Here is a 23445-nt window from a genome sequence, read left to right on the forward strand (position 1 = left end):
AGGTCAAGTCGAATCACATCAATTAGTTCCAGTCATGTAATGTACAAAAAAAAGTAAAAACAAAAATAAAATAAAAAAGTATAATAATTATTATTATTATTTTTATCCTTAAAAGGGTCATATGATGTGATTTAAAATTTTCCTTTCTCTTTGGAGTGTTACAAACTCTTGGTGCATAAAGAAGATCTGTATAGTTCTCTCCAAAGAGATATTCTTTAGAAAAATTAAGAATTGTCCACACCCCCTAAAACGCATAGTTTAAATACACCCCCACATGTCTATGTCAATGTTTGGGAAGATTTGCATGACACAGAGCAAATGTTCACGCAAAGAACTAAGGAATACCTTTTATTTTCGCTGTAGTATTTTCGTTGCCTCCATATTGTGGATACAGTGTGTTTAGTGGGAAAAGTGAAGCTACTTTGTTTGGCCTTCCAAAAGAGGACGATATACGCTTTGTCATGCCTAGAACTTCCTCACTCAAGCCTGCAGTGTGTGACGCTGTGTGACACATTTTATGAAGGACTGTTTCCTGAACCTGCAGAATGGTTCTGCGCTCAAAGGCTGTTTTATAAGGTGGTTCCAACTTTGCGAGGACTCACAGCCTGTAAGTACATGTTTTATATTTAAAGAATTTGCCACTAATGATTCAAGCGCGAGTTTTGAGCAGTGTTGAGTAGCACTTGTTTGTCATTTCTCCAGTCACAAATGCAGACATGGTTTTATGTTTACTTGGTGTGATTTATACAATGCATAAAACACTGTATAAGTCATTATAATCAGTAATTTAAAAAATCAGTAAATCAGTAAAGAAAATGCCTAGTTTATAATGGGTTTTATTGGTTTTGTCTTGTTGTGCCGGGACACACATCACAGTGTTAAGGGGCGTAACATTTTCATCACACACTTGAGGTATTTAGCCAATCACAACTCACTGGATAGCTGGCCAATCAGAGCACACCTCACTTTTCAGAATGATGAGCTTTGTAAAAATCGATGCATTTCAGAAAGGTGGGCATAGAGGAGAAACAATAATGTACATTATTTGGGAAATAATGTTTTTTTTTTTTAACCTTAAACTGCATAAACACATTGCATTACACCAAATTCACAAAATAATGTTATTTTTAGCAACATCATATGACCCCTTTAAGAAGGCAGTTTACATTACTGTGTATTTACATGTGAACCCCTGCCTATAAAAAATAAATGAATACATCCATCCATGATTCAGAAGAACAGTCCAAATAAAAAAATGTCAATTACTTTAGCTGACAGACATACCAAAACAACTTTTTTGCTGTATATAAAATTATGTTAATATCCCATAAAATCATATAATAAAGTAAATACAAATGTATGATTCATCTGCTGGCATACACCACAGTTTGATTTATCAAATATAGGCAAATAAAACAAAAGAACAATATAGTAGGTTTAAACAACTTCAGAGCTAAAATAAACACTGGAATTGTTGTCCTTTTAGCAAAAAAATTGGTTTAATTATTAGTTATCATAATAATAAAATGGTTTGATTATCATACTGATCTTGCTGATTTTATCTAAAGCGATCTCTGAGCTCATTGCGACTACCTCAGCGTTCATCGTAGCGATCTCTGAGTTCATCGCGACTACCTCTGCGTTCATCGTAGCGAACTCTGAGCTCATCGCGACTACCTCTGCGTTCATCGTAGCGATCTCTGAGTTCATCGCGACTACCTCTGCGTTCATCGTAGCGATCTCTGAGTTCATCGCGACTACCTCTGCGTTCATCGTAGCGATCTCTGAGCTCATCGCAGCTCCCTCTGCGATCATCGTAGCGGTCTCTGAGGTCATCACGACTACCTCTGCGGTCATCGTAGCGGTCTCTGAGGTCATCACGACTACCTCTGCGGTCATCGTATCGGTCTCTGAGGTCATCACGACTTCCTCTGCGGTCATCATGGTCTCTGAGGTCATCACGGCTTCCTCTGCGGTCATCATGGTCTCTGAGGTCATCACGGCTTCCTCTGCGGTCATCAAAGTGATTTTTGAGGTCATCATTGAAAGCTTTGTCAGTTCCCTTTTCATTGATTGCCATGATGCGTGTATTCGCATCCTCTGTATTTTCTAGTGGTGGTTTGTCATGGTATTCAACAATTGGATTCCTGAGGCCATAAACAAACATACAGATGGGTAAAAACATATACTAACAATGAGGACCTACCATCCAAAAACCAATAATCACTTCATCTATTACTTTGAGAGCATATGGAGACCTACTCTATTTCACAGTTTTTTGGTTTCTGTTTCCGTTTGCGGCAGCAGCAAATGATGACTATTATGAGCACTGAAACTCCAGCAATACAACCAGCCACAATACCTATTGTAGCAAGATTCATAGAGGCTGTAAAAACAGAAAGACATGGAAATGAAAATCAGTCAAGGGTCTTCAGAGGTCAAGATTTCACACATTAAACATTGTACTACTGTAAGGTACCTGCACATATCAAAAAAAGGGGTGAAGGTCCACCTGAACCTCACCAAGACATATAATAGTTAAAAGTTTGTGTGTGTGTTTTGGAATAACATAAACTGATAAGAGTGTACACAGTAAATCATGTCAATTGTTGACATTAAGCTATGATATCAAGATCTTTCATATCAACACATGGTAAAATAACTGGTAATCTGACTAAAATAAATGATCACCTTAAAAAGATAGAAAGCAGGCAAAAATGGCAATACTCACGCGGCATTACGGACAACGTCATGTTACATTTGGCTGTTCCGACCTTATTGATTGATTGGCAAATATAGTAACCCGATGTCTCCATGGACACATTGACCAAAGACAAAACTCCATCCTCTGTTGCACAAAATATTGTTTAAACTATAACATAGAGTGACAACGTATGTAATTACTCTAGTCCACTGAAGAAGATACAGAACTTACTTTCAGTGGTTTTGAGAGGAAATGCTTGAGGCATATTTTGGACACTATATCTCTCCCATTTGTATGTTGGTTTAGGTGAGCCCTCCTCAGAGACACAGGTAAGGCTAATATTGTGTCCATATTCTGCTGTGCCTACTACCTTACAAACGGGTTGTGATGGTGCAACTGAAAAAAAAATTTAGATATTCATTCAACATTTTTTAGATGGATTCTTCTAAACATGTATATATTGACTTTTCTTTTGAGACAAAGTGCCAAAGATCTTACCCTGAACCAAAAGAAAAGTAGTGTCCGATATTTTGCCGTCGATGTCTCCAGGAATCTGAACAAAACATTGAATTCTTCTGCTCTCTTTAAGAGTGACTTGTTTTAGAGTCAATTTCGATGTTTTTGCATTCAAGTCCGTGTCTATCATGGCTTTACCTTGATAGTCTGATCCAATGTCTACTTTACCATAGGAGTAAAAGTAACCGAAAATGACCTATGAGGCCAAAACAAAGAACAATTTTTGGCTTCATTGTAATAGTTTATTTGTTATTATACAGGTATAGTTTTTACACTAATGGTGGTTAATGGTGTTTTGGTAGACAGTTGAAATTTTTCTGGCTTACCTTCTGCCCAGATATCTCATCAGCCTCACCAGTCCATGATATAACGATAAGATCATTATTTTGATTTTTAGGTTTAAAATTACATGTAAGGGTGACATCATCACCCCTGGCAACCTCCACATTAGCTTGACTCATTGTCACTTCCAGTCCAGAACTAGCTGACATCACTATGAGGCAAAGAGAGAGAACTTCGGGCATATCATATTTAAAATGCAAAATTCAAAATGCAGAATGTTTTTTAAAATGCAGGTTTTTATAATATTTCTCAAAGGTTTCAAAAAACATTACACAGAATTGAAAAATGATTTTAAGATAAAAGGGAAATGTCAAATAAAAGGGAATGATCTGAAAATATTCAGTAAAATTCCTTTCTACATTTGAAAATGTTCTCACTTACAGTAAAACAAATCACAACTTCAGTTTATCGGTAAACACTGTGTGGTTGTATCATTACACATTCTGATAATTCACTTATTTAATGATATCATTTATTCAGTTCTTTCACATTGATAGATTATGGTATTTAAGACTGCATAAGTCTGCTGATGCTGTGTATGTGTCTATGTAAATGAATGAAATAAGTAGGGGAAGAAATCTTCCATTTTGTAGTCCTCGTCAGAACAGAGAACATAAATACTTGAAAAACTATCCTTTATCAACTATTACATACAGACCAACTGAAAAGAAAACAAATCACTGACAAAAACTAATTATACCAAACATAATGTCATTGATTTGATCTTGACTGCTGGACTCATTGTGAATGTCAGGAAACCGTCCACCTCACCTGATATTAAACACAGGCTGCAAAAAATCAGATTCCAGTTGGACATTTTGTCGCTCTTCAATCACACTGCAATAGATGGTGGTCCTCAGGTAGATTTTCTAATTTTTTTTTCTTTTTTTTGAAATATCCTTATTTCTTGGCTTCCTGTGTGCTCACCGAAACTGCTTTGCTTCTGCGCCTGTGTCTACCACACCTTTATTGCACTATGGACTCTTATCTTCTTCCTCAAGTTTTACAAGATAGGTTGTAACAAAATGGCAGATGTGATAGTAGTACACATTAGGAGTCATTTCTGCTAAATGAACTGACATGCAAGGGGAAGTGGGTATTTATATAGCTAATAATAAGGGACATACTAAATATTACAGCTTTGGACCTCCCTGCATTTTTATTCAGGATGGCTTGTGTACAATATCACTTGATAAATCATAAGGTTTACATGCGCATGCGTTGCTATCTGAATGTTTAAGTAATATTAAGAAGATTTCTTTATTGTTAACGTCTTTGAACAACCCATCTAAATCTAAAAACTGGACGTGTATTCCAGCTGTGGTGCGTTGCCGCACAAAACCAGCAGATGGTAGTGCGGGAGACATAACTGAAATTACAGGCACTTTGTGAACAGGTCATTTTTCCATTTGGTAAGGAACTATTCATCTTATACCAGACGCCATGCTCACAAAAACTTCCGTTTCTATTTACTGCTCAGCTGTGCTAGTTAACAGACTTGCTCTCACTCTTTTCATATAAGCCATTTCATTTAAGCCCTTTTATTGTCTTTGGATCATTTTTGTCAGACTTCAGTAAAGAATATGCTGTAAATATCATTTTTGGTAACGGAATAAAAATTTGTTACATTGTCGTGTGCCTTAGTACAGAAGCAGTCATGGTATTTTGGTATTTCAGTAAGTTATACAGCTTTTATATTATTATTTAATTGCATTATTTTATATTGAAATGTAGCAAGATGTACTGTCATTTAAAAAAAATAGTTGAATAATACAGTTTTTATAAAATATTTGAAATGGGGTTAAATTGTGATTAAAAAGTGCTTAAAATCAATTAGGAAAATAGACACTTTAAACATATCGTCTCCGTAGGCTCTTTTTGGTTGTTTGTTTCTTATTTTCTTTTTTATTAATTCACTACATTGTTCATAAAACAAAGCTTTTCTTTTTTTTTTTGCACATGACCAATAACGCATGCCAGGTCTACATGTGTCCAAATTGTATTCAAAACTTGTGTAATTATGGTTAACGATCAATGTCCGCGTGTCCTTTGGAGGTGGTCCTGTGTGAGTTGAGTCGCTCTGATGGGGGGAACTCTCTCTCAGGCTCAGATGCTGTGTGACTGTGAGTGAGTGCATCGGTGAGCCTCTGTATTGTGTTTTGAGGATTTGGGCTTAAATATTCAAAATGGCGGACGGAGGAGCAGCGAGTCAAGATGAGAGTTCAGGACCAGGTAATCATTACTGCATTTTACATATTCATATTCATATTCAAACACTCTTTCTCTCAACCCAGTAAAGCGCGGTAGGGAAAGCGTAAACGAAATACTTAAACCCGATGTTGCACTTATATGCAGTCTTTAAATAAACGTATCGGGGAATAATTCTCTCTGTCTGCGCGACGGTGAAACTGGCGATGCATTGCGACGGCAAATTAAAGGAAAATGCTTCCTTTGTGTGATTAGAGCAGCCGCGTTACATATTCATACCACCGCTGAGAAATCGCCGCTTTGAATATTTTATTAGTCATAATCGGCGACAGCTCGCGGGGTTTTGCACTGTCCCCGGTCAAAGGTTGTTAGAATTTTACAGTTAATCATAACTAAAGGCTGCGGTGTGCATGCTAAGTGGCTAAAGCTACTCCAGCGGCTTTGTGTTGCTGTATTGTGCCGTGAGCCAATCCCACATATAAAGCTTTGAATATTCATTCGCTCGCAATCAGCCGGCGTCTGCGCAACGTGTTTACAATGAAAATATGAAAGAGCAGAGCAGCTGGGGCTTGCTTGGTGTACGGTTAGGACACGGCGTGATTTTTTTTTTTATGCCTATTCTCTTGCCTTTTGTGCCCATTGCAGGCGTGTAGCCCTGTTATGTTATTCATGTGGGCCTTCTAGAGCTCAGAATGCGCTGTTCAGCATATTCTATCAGAATGAATCCATTTCATTGTCGAAGGATGGTGGAACGTGCCAAAATGGAACTCTGACGGCAGTTTAAACAATGTATCCAGTCCGGTTGTGATAAATTGTTACTTTGTAGCACAGCCGGTGTTTCTGTAACGTATCAGTCTGTCTGCCGAAGGAGATGTGTATGCAGGCATCATGCCAGCTTTATTTGTTAGTCTAATATGTGATCCGCAAATAGAGAACAGCATCTCCACTATTGTTCCTGAAGCTGTATGCTTGTGTGTGTATTTAGTCATTTTACTGTTTCATCATCCGTTAACAGCCAAAAAAAGTCCGTTTTTCTATTTTTATTCTCTTGTGAAAAATAGTCTTTAGTGCTTTAATTATCATATTGCTTATTCATTAATACAACTCTCAATAGTGGCGTGGTTTTGTATATACGTTCTTCGAATCACAGATATTCACTGTTGAGCTGATATTCAAAACGATTAATTATTGGTCGTTTTATTCGTATATCGTTTTTCACACCACTTTACAGAACAGCTTGACAAAAATTCATAACGTTAATGTTTGTAATAGTCCACGTTTGGCAGTTTACAGCTTTCTATGGTAAATATCGCTTTATGTGGGTAAAGTTGGATATTTGTATCACACCGTAGATTGAACAGTCATTTTTCATCTAATATTTATATTTCATTTATTTCAGTTTTATTTCATTCATCAAAGGTTTTAGTTAAAAGTAACAACATGATGCATATCTGGGTTAAATATTTTGGTAATTTGTCCCACCCTATAGTATTGCTTTCATACAGTTGTTCTTGTAATTAATATAGAGTATTTTACATTTAAGGCAAAACAGTGTCTTGGCTCATCAAAAATCAAAGACCACAAACCTAACTGTTGAAATTTTTATGGTTATGTTATCTTTCATCCTGATGTCTCACTGCAAGAGAAACCACTTTTTACCACTTTTTTTATCTGCTTTAAAAATCTTATCACCCTTCTCTCATTTAACATGAATTCTGTGACTACATGAGACCTATTTGGTTCCTATTTAAATGAGCATATAAATGTTTGGCTTCAGACATGTCAGGAAGGAGTCGGGTCTAACAGACCCTGCCTTATAACTGATAACATTTTCACTCGGTGTGTAGGGCTTAGAGAGACAATGACATGCTGAAACTTGTTTGTTTCCTGTATCCACCGCTCATTCCTATAGTGTAAATGACCTGCATGAATCCTTAATTAAATTTTTGCAGCAACTGACACTTTTCAAGCATAGTAGTGAAACTTCATGGCATTTTGCGTCTCTCTTTGACCATCTGTCTGTATTTTTTTTTTTCTTTTGCTCGAGTTTCTCTTCATGCTCTGCTGATGTGAACATGTAGAAACAGCCCCTGCAGGCTAACAGCCTATTAATTGAAATAATTATAGACCTAAAATCTAGTGAGAGTTGGTGGTTTTTGCCAGCCTTTGAGAATGATGTGCAACAATCCTCTGTATATTTATATGTGGCAGATTGGAGTGACTTCATGTTGTGCACTTAAATGGTTTTGTCATATTAAATTATAATATATGAGTGAAAATGATTGTAATCTGTGAATGGTTTCCATCATACTATCAAGTGTCTTTAATTTTTCATCAGTTTCTCCCTGAAACTCAAATGCAATGTGTTTTCAAATGCGCAATTTCAATATGAATGATGTTATTTGTTCCTGCTTGCTGGTAATCTCTTTTCCATAAAATGCATGTTTATTAAGTATAATATTTGCATTAAATTTTTTTTTTTTTTTGCTAATTTGAATATTACTCTCCAGGTTAGTTTTGTCATAAAACTAAACCGTCAAACTAGTTTCTCTTTAAGATAAGAAGTTAAGAAAAAATACAGCTGTAACATGAAACTATATATGTTTCGTAGGATTATGCTAGTCTTGTAATCCTTCTGTTGTCTGAGTTAAGTTTAGCACTCTGAAAAAGTATTTTAAGTGTCAGCAATACTTCCTTGTGGATAGGCGGATTTCTTTCTGCTTACTCTGTCAGATCTTTGTTCTAATGTGTAAATCTCTGTTTTGTTGTAATTAGGCCAAGCTCTGAAAATATCATATAATGAGGTGCACAGTTAATCTGGATATGCAAAGCAGACTTCATGTTCTTTTCCAGACAATACGGCTACAGGAGTCACGGAATTTGATCCGTGAAGTGTCTGGGCCACAGGGGGCTGTGTGAATAGGATGGTGGAGAATGGCAAGTAATTTACTTTCCGAACAGCTTCATCCGCAACCTCTGGTGCTTAGAATGTATAAGAAATGCAACCTGCTGTCTTTATGTCCAAGTACCGTCCTCGCCGGGTGGGGCGCTTTGATCGCATTGACAGAAAGCTCACCTGTTTCACCTAATGTAACCAGCACTCCATAGGTAATTGGGCTTGTGCATGGACACTTTTTTTTTCCATTCCTCCTTTTTTCCCTCTAAAGCGATCCAATTAATATGCTAATGAAATGATAAATATTTATGAGCATTTAAATTAGGGAGAAAGCTCTCGGAGCGCCGTGCGAAATGAATTGCTTGCAGGACTTCAAAGTGTTGCTCGACTAATGAAGTGAGGCAGATTTGCATATGGCTTTAATCAGCTGCATACTTATGCTTTATTACGCCGATGAAAGCCGCTGCGCTTCTGTTCCGTTCCAAAATGAAAACGAACTTCTTCACACTCTAGTTGTTATGACAATCATGGCACAGAGAGAGTGAGCGAGAGAGAGAGCAAAGCAAGCAGGCAAGCCGGAGAGACTGAGAGAAAGGCAGCCACAGTTCCACTGAAGCTTAGCTGTGCTCTGCACGCGTGTTGTTTTTCCACTCCAAACCGTTTAGTTACACAGAGCGAGACTCCTTTGCTATTTAGGGTTGTCTGCGAAAGGGGTGCTAAGTTTGTTGTGATGCTCGTAGAGACGCTTGACAAGGCAGGTGCAGCAGCTGCTGGTGAGTGATGTTTGTGGTCGGCAACAACATTTTAAGATCTGTTTTACCCTACAGTGATGCTATGCTCTCTGGAGTTGAGTAGTCAACGTTGTTGGTTTGTGCATTTAGACTTTGAGACATTCTGTGTAGTCTATGGCATATTAAGTAGGAATATTTTTGAAGTTTTTATTTATAAAAAAAAAAAAATCGGGTCATGGGGTTGTTACTGTCTCACTTTTGTAAGTCACTGAATGATTGGTCTTTGAAGAGAAACTGAAAGTCAGACCTTTCTCTGTCTGTTCCAGATTCTAAAATGAGTAATCCATCGGAAACAAGTAAATGTGCAATGGAGAGCGGGGATGAAAACACTGGTGAGCTACTCAAGGGACCGTTGGCTCCTTAACTTGCATGTTCATATATTTTCTCCAGTAGTCTGCTCGGATCTTTTGCATTGATCTTTCGAACACAACTTTCTTTTAACGCCTGAGTGAGTTGAAAGACCAGCACTTCACAATTTGTACGTTGTAAAGGGTCACTTGTGCTGATTTTAATGAGGTTGAACATTTAGGACAATGAGTCTCAATATGTATCGCTGAATGTTTTTTTTTTTTTTTTTTTTTTTAAGATTGAAATAAGAAAGGCCATGGAGCTGAATAACTTGGTTGAAAAGACCTTTTTGTGTGGCTCTGATCTATTGTAACATTGACTGCTTTTCTTCTTCCAGGTGCCCAAACAAATGGACTGGACTTTCACAGGCAGACTGTGCAAACAACAAACGCAATCACCAACGCACACGCACAGGCCTTGCTCCAACAGGTAGAATCTTTTTCTCTGAGTTCACACACACATTTGTGGTCTGTGCCATGGATGAAAGCACAATAGGAATTTAAAGATGTCCCCAGGGCCCCGTGTCTTAGTCACAAAACTGCCACTGTCTTGACCTGCGTTTTTCATTATCGTGTTTCAGAGAGACTGTAGAGGCTTTCCAGCTGATGTCATGCATCAGTCTATTCCAAAATAATGTGTGAGATTTGTCGTAACTTTGAAGATTGGAGATTTACAGAACAACTTGCTATCTCCTGCTTACAGGGGAAATTATTGGGGCTCATATGCTAATTAGCTGCTCTGCAGTTGCTCGGAAACAGATGGTTGAGAATATGCAAATCTATGCAGAATTTACATGTACTGCATAACAGTTTCATTAATTAGCATACCCGCTTTGCTCTCTGCTTGAAGTCTCAGAAGGCTGCGGTATATTTTCATCACCATAAACGAGCGACGAACAAAACACATTTGATTTTGGAGAGGAATTTTAGGATGGTCTTCCTCTGTATTTGCTTTCTCAGCCCCCATTTCCACATAGATTGAGCAAAAGGTTTGCTGCTGCCACCAAACTGGAACATTTAAACCAGAAAAAGCATGAACCTTATCGTGCAAAAGAGTACAGCAGTGCCTCTGCTTTTTCAGTGGTCTTTGCTCCGAAAGTGTCTCTCCCCATTCATTTTTCCTTTGAGATTTTAAAAGTCTTTGTTAAAGAGTTAAAAGCAATAAACCAAACCAGCCTCTAGGTGAATTACAACATTACAGACATAGATTTGTGTACATTTTGACAAAAAAAAAAAACAGTGAGGAAAAGACCATCAAGCATTGCAATTGATATCATCAAATACACAGCTATTGTTCAAAATTGGTTGACTATAGCTATATAAACAATATATTATACATTTATTGTAAACTATTCATGTATAAATATTGAAAAAATTTGAGAGCGGAGGCATCATTTGCAGTGCTTCATGAGTTGAAATGTGCAGAGTTATGGGTAATGCAGTTTTTCATGAGGAATCCCACTTTTATACATGACTGGTTTTAAAATAAGTTAAAATAACATGTTGCCTGTTCATAGTATAGTACTGCACTATTCATCATTGTCTTCATCCTGTACAGTTGGGTATTGATTTCCTTTTTTTTTCTTTAAGTGGTAGAATCCTTTTTGTGACTTGAAAAATCATCTTAATGTAGACCCTTACTTGTCATTAGCACTGATTGGCCGACCTAGAACCTGAACAGGCTTTAGTTTCATTGCATTTTGCGGTATATACATATAACCCTGTTATATAGTGACAAACTGCAATTTCACTGTGTTCTATTCTGTGCATAAATTGAGTAATTAGGGAAATGTTTTAAAATCATGCACACTCAAAGATTTTAGTATGGGTTGATATAGTTATTAAATATAATTAATCATGGCTAACTGTAAATTGAACATTTCGACAATGGCAATATCTGCAACTGCCTTTTAGTAAATAAACACACTTAATCCAGGGTAAAGCATTGTGAGTAACGGGGGAATTTCCACCTTGAGAGTTTTACAGAAATGGGCCTAATGCCAAATGTGGTGATAAGAGATTAAGCGAATTCTTGTCTTTGTTTCTTTGTCTCACTCTCTTTTCTGCAGTTGACTTTGACTCCGGCGCAGCAGCAGTTATTGCTGCAGCAGGCTCAGGCTCAGCTCTTAGCAGCAGCGGTGCAGCATTCAGCCGGCCAGCAGAGCAGCACTACAGGAGCCAGCATCTCTGCCTCCGCTGCCACCCCCATCACCCAGATCCCCCTCTCTCAACCCATCCAGATCACACCTGTAAGACAGCGCAGTTTCATTCATCCCAGTCTCAGTGCTGAAATAGCCGTTTTATTTGATTGTAACGAGACCATTCTTTCAATATGATATTGTCTCTTAAATAAAGGCAAACCCAAATGGATGACAGACATTAAGCAAAGGACTTTCTAAAAATATATTTTTAAAATTTTATTTCAATATTTGCCCTGGCAGTATTTTGTCTTGCCCTGAAGCGAAGTGTGTGTTTTAATTAAAATGAACATTTAGCCAAATATAGGACATTGGCTGAAAGAAATGGTAACAAATATGTCAGTGGAAAAGAGAACATATTAAGGGATAAATATACTATTCCAGATGGAGTTTGGAGACCTTTCAAATTGTTCTTAAAGTGTGGTGGACTTGAAAATGTGTTGAAAGACGACTGATATTGTATATGAATACATATTGTATATTTACATGGGTATAGTTAAAATGCAACAAAATATGAAAAAACATTAATATTTTGTTCTTCAGTCCCTTCAACTATTTATACGAAGGAAGCTGCATCTGAAGTGTATAGGGAATCAAAGTACCCAAAATGAAATGTTAAAATCAATTTTAAAAAAGGGGGTGCGTTTGAACACTTTTAAATTGGCAAAAGCATTTCCACTAGGATCAAAATGGCAGAAAATACTATATCATATGCGTAAATGCTGATCGACATGGCAACAGCAAAATTTATGTGTCCTAAAACATAACACTTCTTTACTGTTGAACCCCACTCATTTTAAGTGGTGAGGTTGTCATGGCAGTCATAGCTTAACTGGTGCACTTGGTATAGTGACGCATACTAACATTGTGTCTGTGTGGAACAATACAGCAGTTACAGCAGCTGCAACAGCAGCAGAACCTCAACCTGCAGCAGTTTGTGCTGGTCCAGCCGGGCCACCACATCGCAACACAGCTGCAGCCCGCGCAGTTCATCATCTCGCAGACACCACAGGGTCAGCAGAGTGAGTCCTGTGTCGTCTTAACCTTCCTGGATCTCTCCGTTCCTCCATGTGATCAGCCTATCTGATTGTTTCGTCTTTCCTCTTGCTCTAACCAGGTCTCCTACAGGCCCAGAACCTTCTAACTCAACTACCTCAAAGCCAAGCCAACCTCCTGCAGACCCAGCCAAGCATCACACTTGCCACACAGGTCAGGGGCGTCCCATTTACCCACTGGATCCATTTGTACACATCATCTAGATTATTTTTATGAAAAATCTGTTAGATTTGCATACATTTCAAAATCCAAACCTGCTTAACACCTTTTCCTTTCACTTCACAGCCTGCTACACCCACACGCACGATAGCAGCGACCCCCATCCAATCCCTTCCTCACAGCCAGACGACACCAAAGCACATCGACACACCCAGCCTGGAGGAGCCCAGCGACCTGGAGGAGCTAGAGCAGTTTGCCAAGACCTTCAAACAGAGACGCATCAAACTGGGCTTCACGCAGGTAAACTGGTCTTCCCTCTTCACACGGTTTGTCTTGTTGCACGCTGTTGTTGATTTCACTATTCAGAAGTCTCCGATGGTATTTAATGATCCAGGTCATCACTGAATGCCAATTATATCCATCTGAGACTCAGAAGGTGACTTTGTAAATTCTGCATGACTTTTTCAGAATTTAAAATTTGAATGCTATTGTGTTGCTTGTACCAGGGGGATGTTGGCCTTGCCATGGGAAAACTTTATGGAAATGACTTCAGCCAAACCACCATTTCTCGCTTTGAGGCCTTGAACCTGAGCTTTAAAAACATGTGCAAACTGAAGCCTCTGCTTGAAAAATGGCTTAATGATGCAGGTATGTATTTTCTCTGCTCTGAGCCATTTCACTCAAGAATGCTGTTCTGAGTACTGCAAGTTTTTTTACACACTAAACTTATGTTTTACTTAATGTTGCTAAGTAGTAGAGCTGATGCTTCGAGGCACATGTGCACTGCGGTTTGGCAAAGGTGCTTATATCACTCCTTCTTTGTGCTTTTGTGCGCGCTGTTTGTGCAGAGAACCAGACGGCTGACCAGGCCCTGTCCAGTCCCAGCTCTCTTGGCTCACCTGGGCTGGGCATAGAAGGCTTGAACCGCCGCCGCAAGAAGAGGACCAGCATTGAGACCAACATCAGAGTGGCCTTAGAGAAGAGCTTTCTGGAGGTGAGCGACATCTCGCATCAGAGCTTATTAGATGAGCCGTTATTAAAGTTTTACTTGCGCAAAATCTTCCACTGGTTTTTAGTGACAATGTGATGGAACTATTAATTAAATGATTAATTAGTGTTTATTAATATTTTCTGCAATTCAGTGTATTAATTGTATTACTATTAATGTACATTAAAATAACAATTATTTATGCTCATTAATATTTTCTGTAATTTATACACAGATTTATATTCCATTTTATTATAATTGCACTTTATGATTTAAAATTTATTCTTTACACTGTTAATATAAACTGCAATTAGGTAATTAGGTAGTGGTAAAATATTTTTTATAATACAATCATTTGTATTTATAATAATTTCATTTATATTAATAATAATTTCATTTATTCTAATTCAGCTTACACAGATTTATATTACTTATTATTACCATTAATATATTTGTTATTGTTTTTTGTTAGTAGTGTACTTTTATTACTACTACTTAATTTTAACATTTTCTGTAATTCAGTTTACATAGTTTTGTATTTCAATTGTATTTGTTTCTATTAGTAGTAATACTAGTAATGTAATTTTTACGATTATTATTATAATTTAACTAAATAACAATAATAAAATAAAAATACAGTAATGTAAAACTGTAAATTGAGAACTACAGAAAATGTTTGTATGTTCTACCTTTTTTTATTATAAGATACGGAACACCCACAACATTCAGCCACTTCTTTTAAGGAACCATACATTCAAAGACTCTTGTTTAAACGTGTGATTTGGTCTCAGCTTGAAAGTTTCCAGCTGAATTATTACCTCCTCAGACCATGGACTGAATGCTTGTAGGTCTTTGTGATTTGTTTTTGCCATAAGGGCGTTTCTTGTGCTTTTGCCCTTTTCAAGCAGAATCCAAAACCTACCTCTGAGGAGATCACCATGATCGCGGACCAGCTCAACATGGAGAAAGAGGTGATCCGAGTGTGGTTCTGTAACCGCAGACAGAAAGAGAAGAGGATCAACCCACCCAGCAGTGGCAGTGCCATCAGCACTCCTATCAAAGCAATCTTCTCTCCCACCACACCTCTGGTACGAGACATGCAAACTGCCTCCCTTCATTCATCACAGCAGATGTGACTCCTGGAAATAGTGTTTCAACTCCTCCTCCTTTCCCTTGTTACAGGCACCGAGTACAGCAAGTCTTGTGACCAGTAACACTCTCACCAGCACTAGTGTCTCCAGCGTCGGTTTCACTGGTAGGCAAGAAAAGCCTAAAGATGTCCGAAAGCATTCCTATTGTTCACTTCACAATCTTTAAAAGAGGCTTTTCTTCCTCCAGGCACAAGTATTGGCTCGGCTAGCACTAACACTGCATCAGTCATCTCCACTGCACCCGTGATCACCACCGCAGCATCCTCTCCTTCGCTCAGCCCTTCTCCCAACGCAGTGCAGACGTCCTCCTCCGAGCACACTTCAGTTCAGGAGATGGTGACGGCAGTAAGTCAGGCGCCTTCCTCCCTGGCGGCAACTCTGGGCACTGGGCAGGTGATGGTGGCTGGGCCCAGCCTTTCAGCGGCACTGCAAGGAGCCACCCAGCTGCCCACCAGCGCCAGCATCGCTGCCATGGCTGCAGCCGCAGGCCTCAATCCTGGGCTCATGGCGTCTTCGCAGTTCACTCCTGGGTAAGTGTCATTTTAGTTCTCTGAAAGAGCATCAACCTCAAGCTTGTGATTGGACATCTGTGTGTTTAATACTATTCTCTGGTGTTTCCTGTGCAGCGGGGCTTTTCTAAGTTTGGCACCGGGTGGTTTTGGAAGCGCTTTGAGTCCAGCACTGATGAGCAACAGCACCTTGGCCTCAATCCAAGGTGTGTGGAGCGGCAAGTACAATTATATTTACAATATGGCTCTGCATGTGCTTGTTAATCTTGGCATCACCAGTAAGAAGAATATGTGGCAATAAAACAGATGTTTTAGTGGCCCTTGTGTCACTCTACACTCTCAGAAGCTTTCTGCATTCAATATGTTTGCATACAATTCCAAGATATTAAATGACTTATTTGCATACAATGAAAATTATTCTAAACAACATATTTGCATACAGTGCAAACCTTTTTATATTTAAATTTGTAAGTTCATGTGACCATCTGAATGTATTAGGGTTTTTTTATTTTATTTTTTTATTTTTATTTTACACTTTAATTGAAGATTATGATGATTCTTATTTATATTATTTCTTATAATAATAATGTATTTCATCATTATGAAATAATAATAGTAATAATAATAAATATAATAAGAAAACGAAGAAAAAGTTTCTTAAAACAATAATAATAATTTTGTATTTGTTTTATTGAGTGTCAATCTGATTTGGTATATGTCATTGGTAACAATAGAAAGGCTTGTTTGTTCAAAAATAGACCTTTTAATGCAATTTTTTAAAAATTTATTTATAATAACTTATTAAAATATACATTTTCTTTAATTCAGTTTCAAGTGATTTTTATTACATTGTTATTGTTTATTATTATTAGTAGTAGTAGTAGTGTACTTGTTACATTATTAATACTACTCAATAATATAATATTAATAATTGTATTAGTAGTAGTAGTAGTAGTAATAATAATATTTTTCTGTAATTCATTTTACATGCAAGTTGCTGGGTATGTGAAGAACAGTCAGAAGATTAATCTTAAAAGTCAATTTCTAAATCGCTGCATCTTTGTTCTAGTAATTTGATTTGTTAATGGCCACTGCTCTGTTTCAATATTTTGAACACCTGGTGTTAAAATGTTGTTCATTGTCTCTTTAGCACTGGCATCTAGTGGCAGTCTGCCCATTACGTCTGTGGATGGGAGCGGGAACTTTCTGTTTGCCAACACCAGCGCCGGCAGCACCCCTAACCTCGTGACGGCTCCGCTCTTTCTGAACCCTCAGAACTTGTCACTGCTCGCCAGTAACCCGGTCAGCCTGGTGTCTGCAGGAGGGGCCGCGGGGGCCGGAGCCCTCAACCTGCACATCACCGCCGATGCCCACCAGAGCGTTGTCACTACAGCAACTATGCCCGCCTCCACCATCACCACGGCCTCTAAGGCCCAGTGAAAGCTTTACCCACTCCTCCTCTCTCCTAGACCCCTTTCCTTTAGTTTTCTTTAATCTCTTGCTACCACCAAAAACAAACCTTTTGAATAGGATTTAATGTCGTTTTAACGTTATTTTAATGTTTGAGTTTGTATGTTCTAACTTTACACCTTAATCTGCGATGTTTGGACCTCACTGATGGGTTGACTTCATCCCAATCAACCGTAAGCGAATGTTGGCGTCTCCACAGAGCTTGCATCAGGAGAGCAGAAACCTCCCTGGAACTTGTGCCAAGTCTCTGTGCAACGCAAAGACATATTCGTTTCAGCGAACTCGCTCTTTTCTCCCATTTTCACACGAAACCTCTTCTTCAGAGGTATTTCTGAAATGCTTTTAACCAAAAAACTTTGTTTACTCTGTGTTGAATGAAACCTTCTTACTGCTGACAGTAACCTCTTCTTCCTCACTGTAGAAAAATGTTCTGTCTATGATTTCACTGGAGATCCTGCTTTACAGACGCTCCTGTCCCCGTGGAACGTTTCCTTTTTAGATGCACATGATATATTTTTATTTAGCTTTGTGTCCAGTATCTTACTAACTTGTGGTTACAAGGCTTTAAATGGAGTAATACGCGGCTGTGATGCTGTTTCATTGCTTTAAGAAATCGTTCGACTGGCCTTTCTTTCTAGTGAAACTTCAGATATTGTTTTCATATCTTTTCATAGTTTCAGTAGCAGAAGACTAGTCTGGGTCTGAATCCTCACCCAGTAACGGGCTCAATTAATATACTAAAAGCTTTAACGAATTATAAAATGATTCGTCAATGAGGAGTTGTTCAGCGTGGGCAAAAGTAACTGAGCAGTACCATCTACTTTGAAGCTTCAGTAACAGAGCTGGCGACGTTAGCATCAGGACTATATAACCACGTAAGGTTAACCTCCTCATGGTCTTCCTAACATGGGATGTACTACGGTATCACCACCTGATTGTGAAGGCGTAGGTCAAGCGAGATAAAGTTGAGGTGGATGATGTTCAAGTTTGTTTTTGTTTTTTTATAGGATCTTTGATTTTTTTTTTTTTTTTACTTGTGCACAGTATCTGTACCAAAAAACTGGATTTGAGAACTGCAGTCTGCTCGGTTTTTAGCAGAACTTCTGTCATGCTTTAAGAGGTCTTTATTTTGGAGGTCTTTGTATTGCCTCTATTTCAAGATATACCAAAAATCTTTGTTATACCTGTTGCTGTATATTGCTACTGTAGCGTAGTTTAAGCCTAAATATTTATGAGCGAAGGCTCTCGGTAGACCACAGGAAATATAATGCAATATTCTGATCTTTTCCAAAGACAAAAACATAGTTCTTCTGTTTTTTTTTTTTTTTTGTTTTTCTTTTATTTGAGATGGCTGTCCCTCCTCAATTTTGTAGTGTCAGTGAAACTAACCAAATAGATCCGAGGTGAGAGCAGGAAGTGATACTACAGCAAAGGACCAGTTTGAGGTTTGGGATTGTCCTTTCTGCTGGTCAATGATGAGGACTTTGAGTGACAAGTGGGGGAGTTGTTTCCCATTCTGTTCAGATCATTGGAAATGTTAAACGTGAAGTAAAGTGTGTTCTTACCAGAAGAACATTTTCCCTTCTTTGTAGTTTTAAGGTGCCAGATTCAGTCCTCCATAAGCTGAAATCAGGGCCTTCTCTAAATTTCACTTCAGCCCATTGTGTTGGCTGTACCATGGAGGACAGTAGTGGGGCCTGAAAATATCCGTTATAAAGGGGTGAGAACGTAATTAGGGGTTTTAGCCGGATAGTCTGTTTCTTTTTTTCCCTACCAATGTAATGCAGCCATGATGTAAAGCTTGAACCAAAGTCGATTTCTCACTAGCTGCTGTGCCTGTGTGGGTCAGTGCAGTGCTGACCACACTTTCACTACTCACTACTGACAAACTTTACCATCTATTACACTTCTTTTAAACCCTACTCCCTTGACTCGTATTGTCCAACAGATATGAAGAAATATAGCTTTTCTAGCACAGCGCTAACTTGTTTTACCTCGTGATATCCGAACGTTTAATGATCCAAAGAGAATCTTAAGGGCCTTGTGTTTAAGTGCTGTTGAGATTTTGGGAGTCTGCGTCCTTTATTTCATTCTTTTGCCTGTACGCCGAGTCTTTGTTTTGGATGTAATCTCATAGGACTCAACACCCATACTGCTTTTCGATGAATGAATAGCAATAGAAATATCAAGAGTCTGCCAAACTCTTAATTTAAAATCCAGAAGAACCTGTGGAAGTGCAAAAGGCTCTAAAATGGCTTAATTTTACAAGAATGTGGATTTTTAGTATTCCACTGGTACACTGTCTAGACTTGTTGATCATGAACAATGGAGAACAGGAATTCTGGGAGAATTACAGCGCTGTTTCATCCATAGCATTGCTTTTAACACTCTCACATTTTAATTTCTGTGATGAAGAGGTCAGAGTCTCCCCTTACTGTCCCTTTTGTCATTTGTTACTGTGGCCTGGTCTGTCAATTTTTGTTTTACGACTGTTTAATAGCAATGCGATGTGTGTTTTATTGTTAATATGATTTGAAATACCTCAGCAGCACTTACATGGAAGGTTCATTTTAAGCAAAAGACAACAGCAGTCAGCTCCAGAATGTACAAAAGCTGTTTCTGACAGTCCATTTTAAAATGACCAATGTGTAAAACAAAACTACGAAGTATAACAGGAAAATCTGTAATAATATTGTCACATAAGTCTACTACTGCTATTTCAAGTACTACTACTAATACTACTTAAAGGGTATGTCCAGGTTAACTTGTAATGAATATTTTGTTATCATACTTGCCAAAGTAAAAAAAAAAAAAAAAAAAAAGCCTTTGTCTTTGCGGCTGGGTCTTGTTGCTGCTCATTCCGCTGGTTCTGTCCAGAAATTTCAACGTAGCTTCTCTGGACTAGTAGATTTATGTGTTATTTTGCGCATTAGTGTCACGACCCGGTGGTCGCCGGGACTGAGGGGAGTTACTGATATATTTATCTGAGGAATGACTCAAAAGATTAGAGAACTTCTTTTCTAAATTCTATATATATCCACTTATGTAAGATGCTCATATTTTATATTTGAACTAATATCTAGTTTGAATGTAGTGTTTTTGTCATGCTTATTCACTAAAAGAAAAGAAAAAAAGAGAAAAAAATACTTCATTTATATTATAGCTATTTAAAAAAAAAGAAAAAAAAAGTAAAGACCAAAAATTACAACCACACCCTTGTGATGTGGGAGTGGCTGTTGTGTGCCCTGCCCACATTTAAATGTGGTTTGTTTGAGTGGGAGGGGCTTGTGATGGTGCTCCTAAAGGCAAGCCCCAAGCTTCCGTTGATGTAACAGACTTGATGACACCAAATTAGTTTTTTTTTTTTTTTTGGCTTTAGTTTTTATGCATTTTATTTGGCATGTTGCTTTTTAACAATCTTTAACAATCATTTGAGTTTAATTACTTCATGCCTTTTTTTAGTTGTTTGTATATCACGAGGGAGCAACGTCACTGGCTTTCTTAGTTTGACAAAAACTTGCATTTATCATTTATGCCTTACTATTATTTCTGAGTTTGACACATTGTAGCAAACTTTAATATGTTGATGTGAGAGATGATTTTGTTTGGTTGTGAATTTGTGTGTGTGAAAGGGGATGCAACAGAGCATGCACCAATGTCAAAACTCACATGGTGCATATCAACCATGAAAATAACGCTGTGAGTTTTATTTGTGCTTTGTGATATTTTGGAAGTGTTGCTACCTATTTTTTTGTAGGTAAAATTCAAGCCGGTTGGATACCTGTTAAAAGCTTTACTAATAACTCAACTGCAGCTGATACGTAGAGGGCGCTAGTGGTGCATTAACTTTGAAAGATAGTACTTTAGAGAGGTTCTGTCTGACGTCATATCTTAAAAGTGAGACTTTTTAGTGAGACTCATTGGTAGGAAATACAGGAAACTGATTTTTAAAAAAAGTGGATATAAGGACGCATCGTACATCATTTGATGCAATTGACCACTTGGCTGTAAATGCTATCCTTTTTAACCTGTGTGCTCATGAGATGTTTGGGATGGGAGTTATCCAAGGATGTTGAACCTGGCAACAGCTCTGTGAATTTGAAGTTGTTGCGGATCCTTTTTGACACTTGATTTTGGCGTGTGGATGCTCTGACTTGTGATTGGATAGTTTCACGATTGTAGAGGAGTTTGCCGCTGTAGACCCTCAGTCTAGTGACAAAATAGGATAGTTGAGGTCATGCACCAGAGAGCTGGTCTGAGTAAAGGAGCTGTTGTATACCTCATTTCTAACTCAAAACTGAGTAAAAACTTGCTTTAATCTACTTCAAAGATGAAATAATAATAAAAAAAGATCGGTCCCAGAACAGAAGCCTGCAGATGTCTGTTTTAAAGTTTTGAGTGAGGAACCGGATGGATACCCAGAAGGCCGCACATGCATATTAGAAGCCCATCCCATTATTTATATATAGATTTTAACACAAATTTAAGTTCACACTATAGCTCCTTATTAATTTTATACCAAAGCTTTTTTTTATTTGACAATCGTCTTCTTTATAAAGTCCTAACCTTTATTTGTTGCTGGGCTTGTGCCGTTTGCGCTTCTGGGTTTGCAGTCTGCTTGTTCCTCACCTTCTCAGTGGTAACCAAAGACTTTCAGTGTGATTGTATGGACTAAACTCTCTCTTCTAGTGCCCTGCCTCAACCATCAGCTTGTGGTTTTAGATCATTGGTCACCTGTGGCCAACTGGGCAGGGTTTAGTAGAAAGGAAGCAAAACAGCTCTGCCAGCTTCTGGAAAGGACTTAAATTAACCCCTCGTGGGCTGGGTGATGTTTTTTAATACACGCTGAAGGATGTCCTGGGCTCACTGCAACCTGCTCAGGATAAACTGTTCTCTGGAGTTCCACTCTGTGGCTGCAGCAAGGCAACACTGTTTCTATGATTGTCTACAGAAAACATGCAACGTCTCTCCATAAGTCGTCTTTTAGGTGCCGTCGTCCCGTGGTTCCGCTGTTTTGTCGATGTCTTTTATCTAGCTTTGCTGTTTCCACTATCATGATTTCAATTGGTTCGATCAGCTGTGCAGCTATGCATCATTATCCTCCATCCTGCAAGGGTGGCGTCTGAGCGACACGGCCGTTTTCAGATGAAGCGTAATAGTTTTATGCCAAGTGGAGGGTCGAAAGCAACTATAAGCTCTATCCCAAAGCAAAAATATCCAAATATGAAATGTTTTACAAGTGCAGATACCAAAGATTACTCTGTTCTTTTTCCTCTTCCTTCCCAAACCCTTCGGCTTGTGTATTAAGAAACAGAACCCAGCTCTGACAGTAGTCCTAACCTCAGTAATTCCAAAGCTTAGATGTATATTTTGGTATTTTTCTGAGATGCTTATGGGAAAGAAAAAAAAAAAGTTTTGTTGTTTTTTAATTTTCTTGTTCCTTGGATCTGTTGCTCTTTTTCTGTCACAGCATGGAATTTAACTGCAAAACTGTCTTACTGTAGGTTAAAGAAATAGTATTTTTGTATGTTTTTGGATGTGTCGATGTATGTGATATCAGTTTCACTGCCCAACTTATCATTGTTTTTAAAACAAAATAGAAAAAAGATTAAGATAAAAAAAGACTGTACATAATACTTTAGTCACTGATTTCAAAAGAAATCCCTCTCTGTACTCTCATGTTTCCTGCGGCTGAAGCTGACGGAATGTGTTCCATTTTCACCCTGTCACATACTGTAGATTGTACTTTCTATATCTCCCTGCAGAACGCTGGAACTCACTGTTGTAATAGTGAAGATTGGTTGGATTCGGAGTTTCACTACAGACCTGAACTCTAGTGCCACTCATGGCCTGTTATCAAGCGACATATACCCAAGACTGAACGCTAAACGGCTACATCGCTGTAGCTTAGAACTGAATGATTGTGTAGAATATAAGTATGTGAATCAGGATACATGGTAGATTTTGATGCATTCGTCTGCTGTATTTTGTTTGTTTTTATATATATATATATAAAGATAATCTTTTACTGTAACTGTACAGTTATCTTTTGTTGTAAACATCATTAAACCATTTTCCAAGTGTTTTAATAACCTTACATGTCTTTGATC

General features: G+C 38.1%; 2 protein-coding genes across 15 annotated transcripts; one reads left to right on the forward strand and one right to left on the reverse strand.

Annotated features, from left to right (window-relative positions):
- Positions 1-820: 820 nt before the first annotated feature.
- Positions 821-4538, reverse strand: gpa33b (glycoprotein A33 (transmembrane), paralog b). 7 transcript variants are annotated; one of them, XM_052565704.1, is made up of 9 exons: positions 4334-4538; positions 3547-3713; positions 3203-3416; positions 2936-3100; positions 2732-2848; positions 2263-2386; positions 1846-2147; positions 1720-1803; positions 821-1635 (listed from the first exon to the last, which is right to left on the reverse strand). In XM_052565704.1, the coding sequence occupies exons 1-9, from the start codon at positions 4377-4379 to the stop codon at positions 1595-1597; spliced, it is 1260 nt and encodes a 419-aa protein (XP_052421664.1). In that variant the 5' UTR covers positions 4380-4538; the 3' UTR covers positions 821-1594. The 7 variants fall into 7 exon arrangements, with proteins under 7 accessions (XP_052421664.1, XP_052421663.1, XP_052421661.1 ...); XM_052565703.1 differs by having other exon boundaries at positions 821-1677; XM_052565701.1 differs by having other exon boundaries at positions 821-1803.
- A 1055-nt stretch (positions 4539-5593) lies between these two features.
- On the forward strand, positions 5594-23432 carry pou2f1b (POU class 2 homeobox 1b). 8 transcript variants are annotated; one of them, XM_052565732.1, is made up of 15 exons: positions 5630-5794; positions 8624-8707; positions 9724-9789; positions 10143-10234; positions 11874-12053; positions 12892-13024; positions 13120-13211; positions 13344-13517; positions 13724-13864; positions 14056-14211; positions 15111-15293; positions 15388-15460; positions 15544-15886; positions 15983-16071; positions 17016-23432. In XM_052565732.1, the coding sequence occupies exons 2-15, from the start codon at positions 8695-8697 to the stop codon at positions 17303-17305; spliced, it is 2025 nt and encodes a 674-aa protein (XP_052421692.1). In that variant the 5' UTR covers positions 5630-5794; positions 8624-8694; the 3' UTR covers positions 17306-23432. The 8 variants fall into 8 exon arrangements, with proteins under 8 accessions (XP_052421691.1, XP_052421688.1, XP_052421694.1 ...); XM_052565733.1 differs by having other exon boundaries at positions 5713-5794; positions 8546-8707; XM_052565731.1 differs by lacking the exon at positions 8624-8707 and having other exon boundaries at positions 5594-5794; positions 13724-13865; positions 14066-14211; positions 15114-15293.
- Positions 23433-23445: the final 13 nt, after the last annotated feature.

The sequence above is a fragment of the Carassius gibelio genome, chromosome B9 (assembly GCF_023724105.1).
Source record: "Carassius gibelio isolate Cgi1373 ecotype wild population from Czech Republic chromosome B9, carGib1.2-hapl.c, whole genome shotgun sequence".
Taxonomy (NCBI): Eukaryota; Metazoa; Chordata; class Actinopteri; order Cypriniformes; family Cyprinidae; genus Carassius; species Carassius gibelio.

Excerpts from the sequence above, each read along its gene's own strand:
- gpa33b (XM_052565698.1), bottom strand. The coding sequence starts at position 4,379 with ATGTCCAACTGGAATCTGATTTTTTGCAGCCTGTGTTTAATATCAG. Across the intron at positions 3,101-3,202 it reads TACTTTTCTTTTGGTTCAGG|TTGCACCATCACAACCCGTT; the intron begins GTAAGATCTTTG and ends TTTTTTTTTCAG. Across the intron at positions 2,387-2,731 it reads GACGTTGTCCGTAATGCCGC|CCTCTATGAATCTTGCTACA; the intron begins GTGAGTATTGCC and ends CTGTTTTTACAG.
- pou2f1b (XM_052565727.1), top strand. The coding sequence starts at position 5,749 with ATGGCGGACGGAGGAGCAGCGAGTCAAGATGAGAGTTCAGGACCAG. Across the intron at positions 5,795-9,723 it reads AGATGAGAGTTCAGGACCAG|ATTCTAAAATGAGTAATCCA; the intron begins GTAATCATTACT and ends TGTCTGTTCCAG. Across the intron at positions 14,212-15,110 it reads TAGAGAAGAGCTTTCTGGAG|CAGAATCCAAAACCTACCTC; the intron begins GTGAGCGACATC and ends GCCCTTTTCAAG.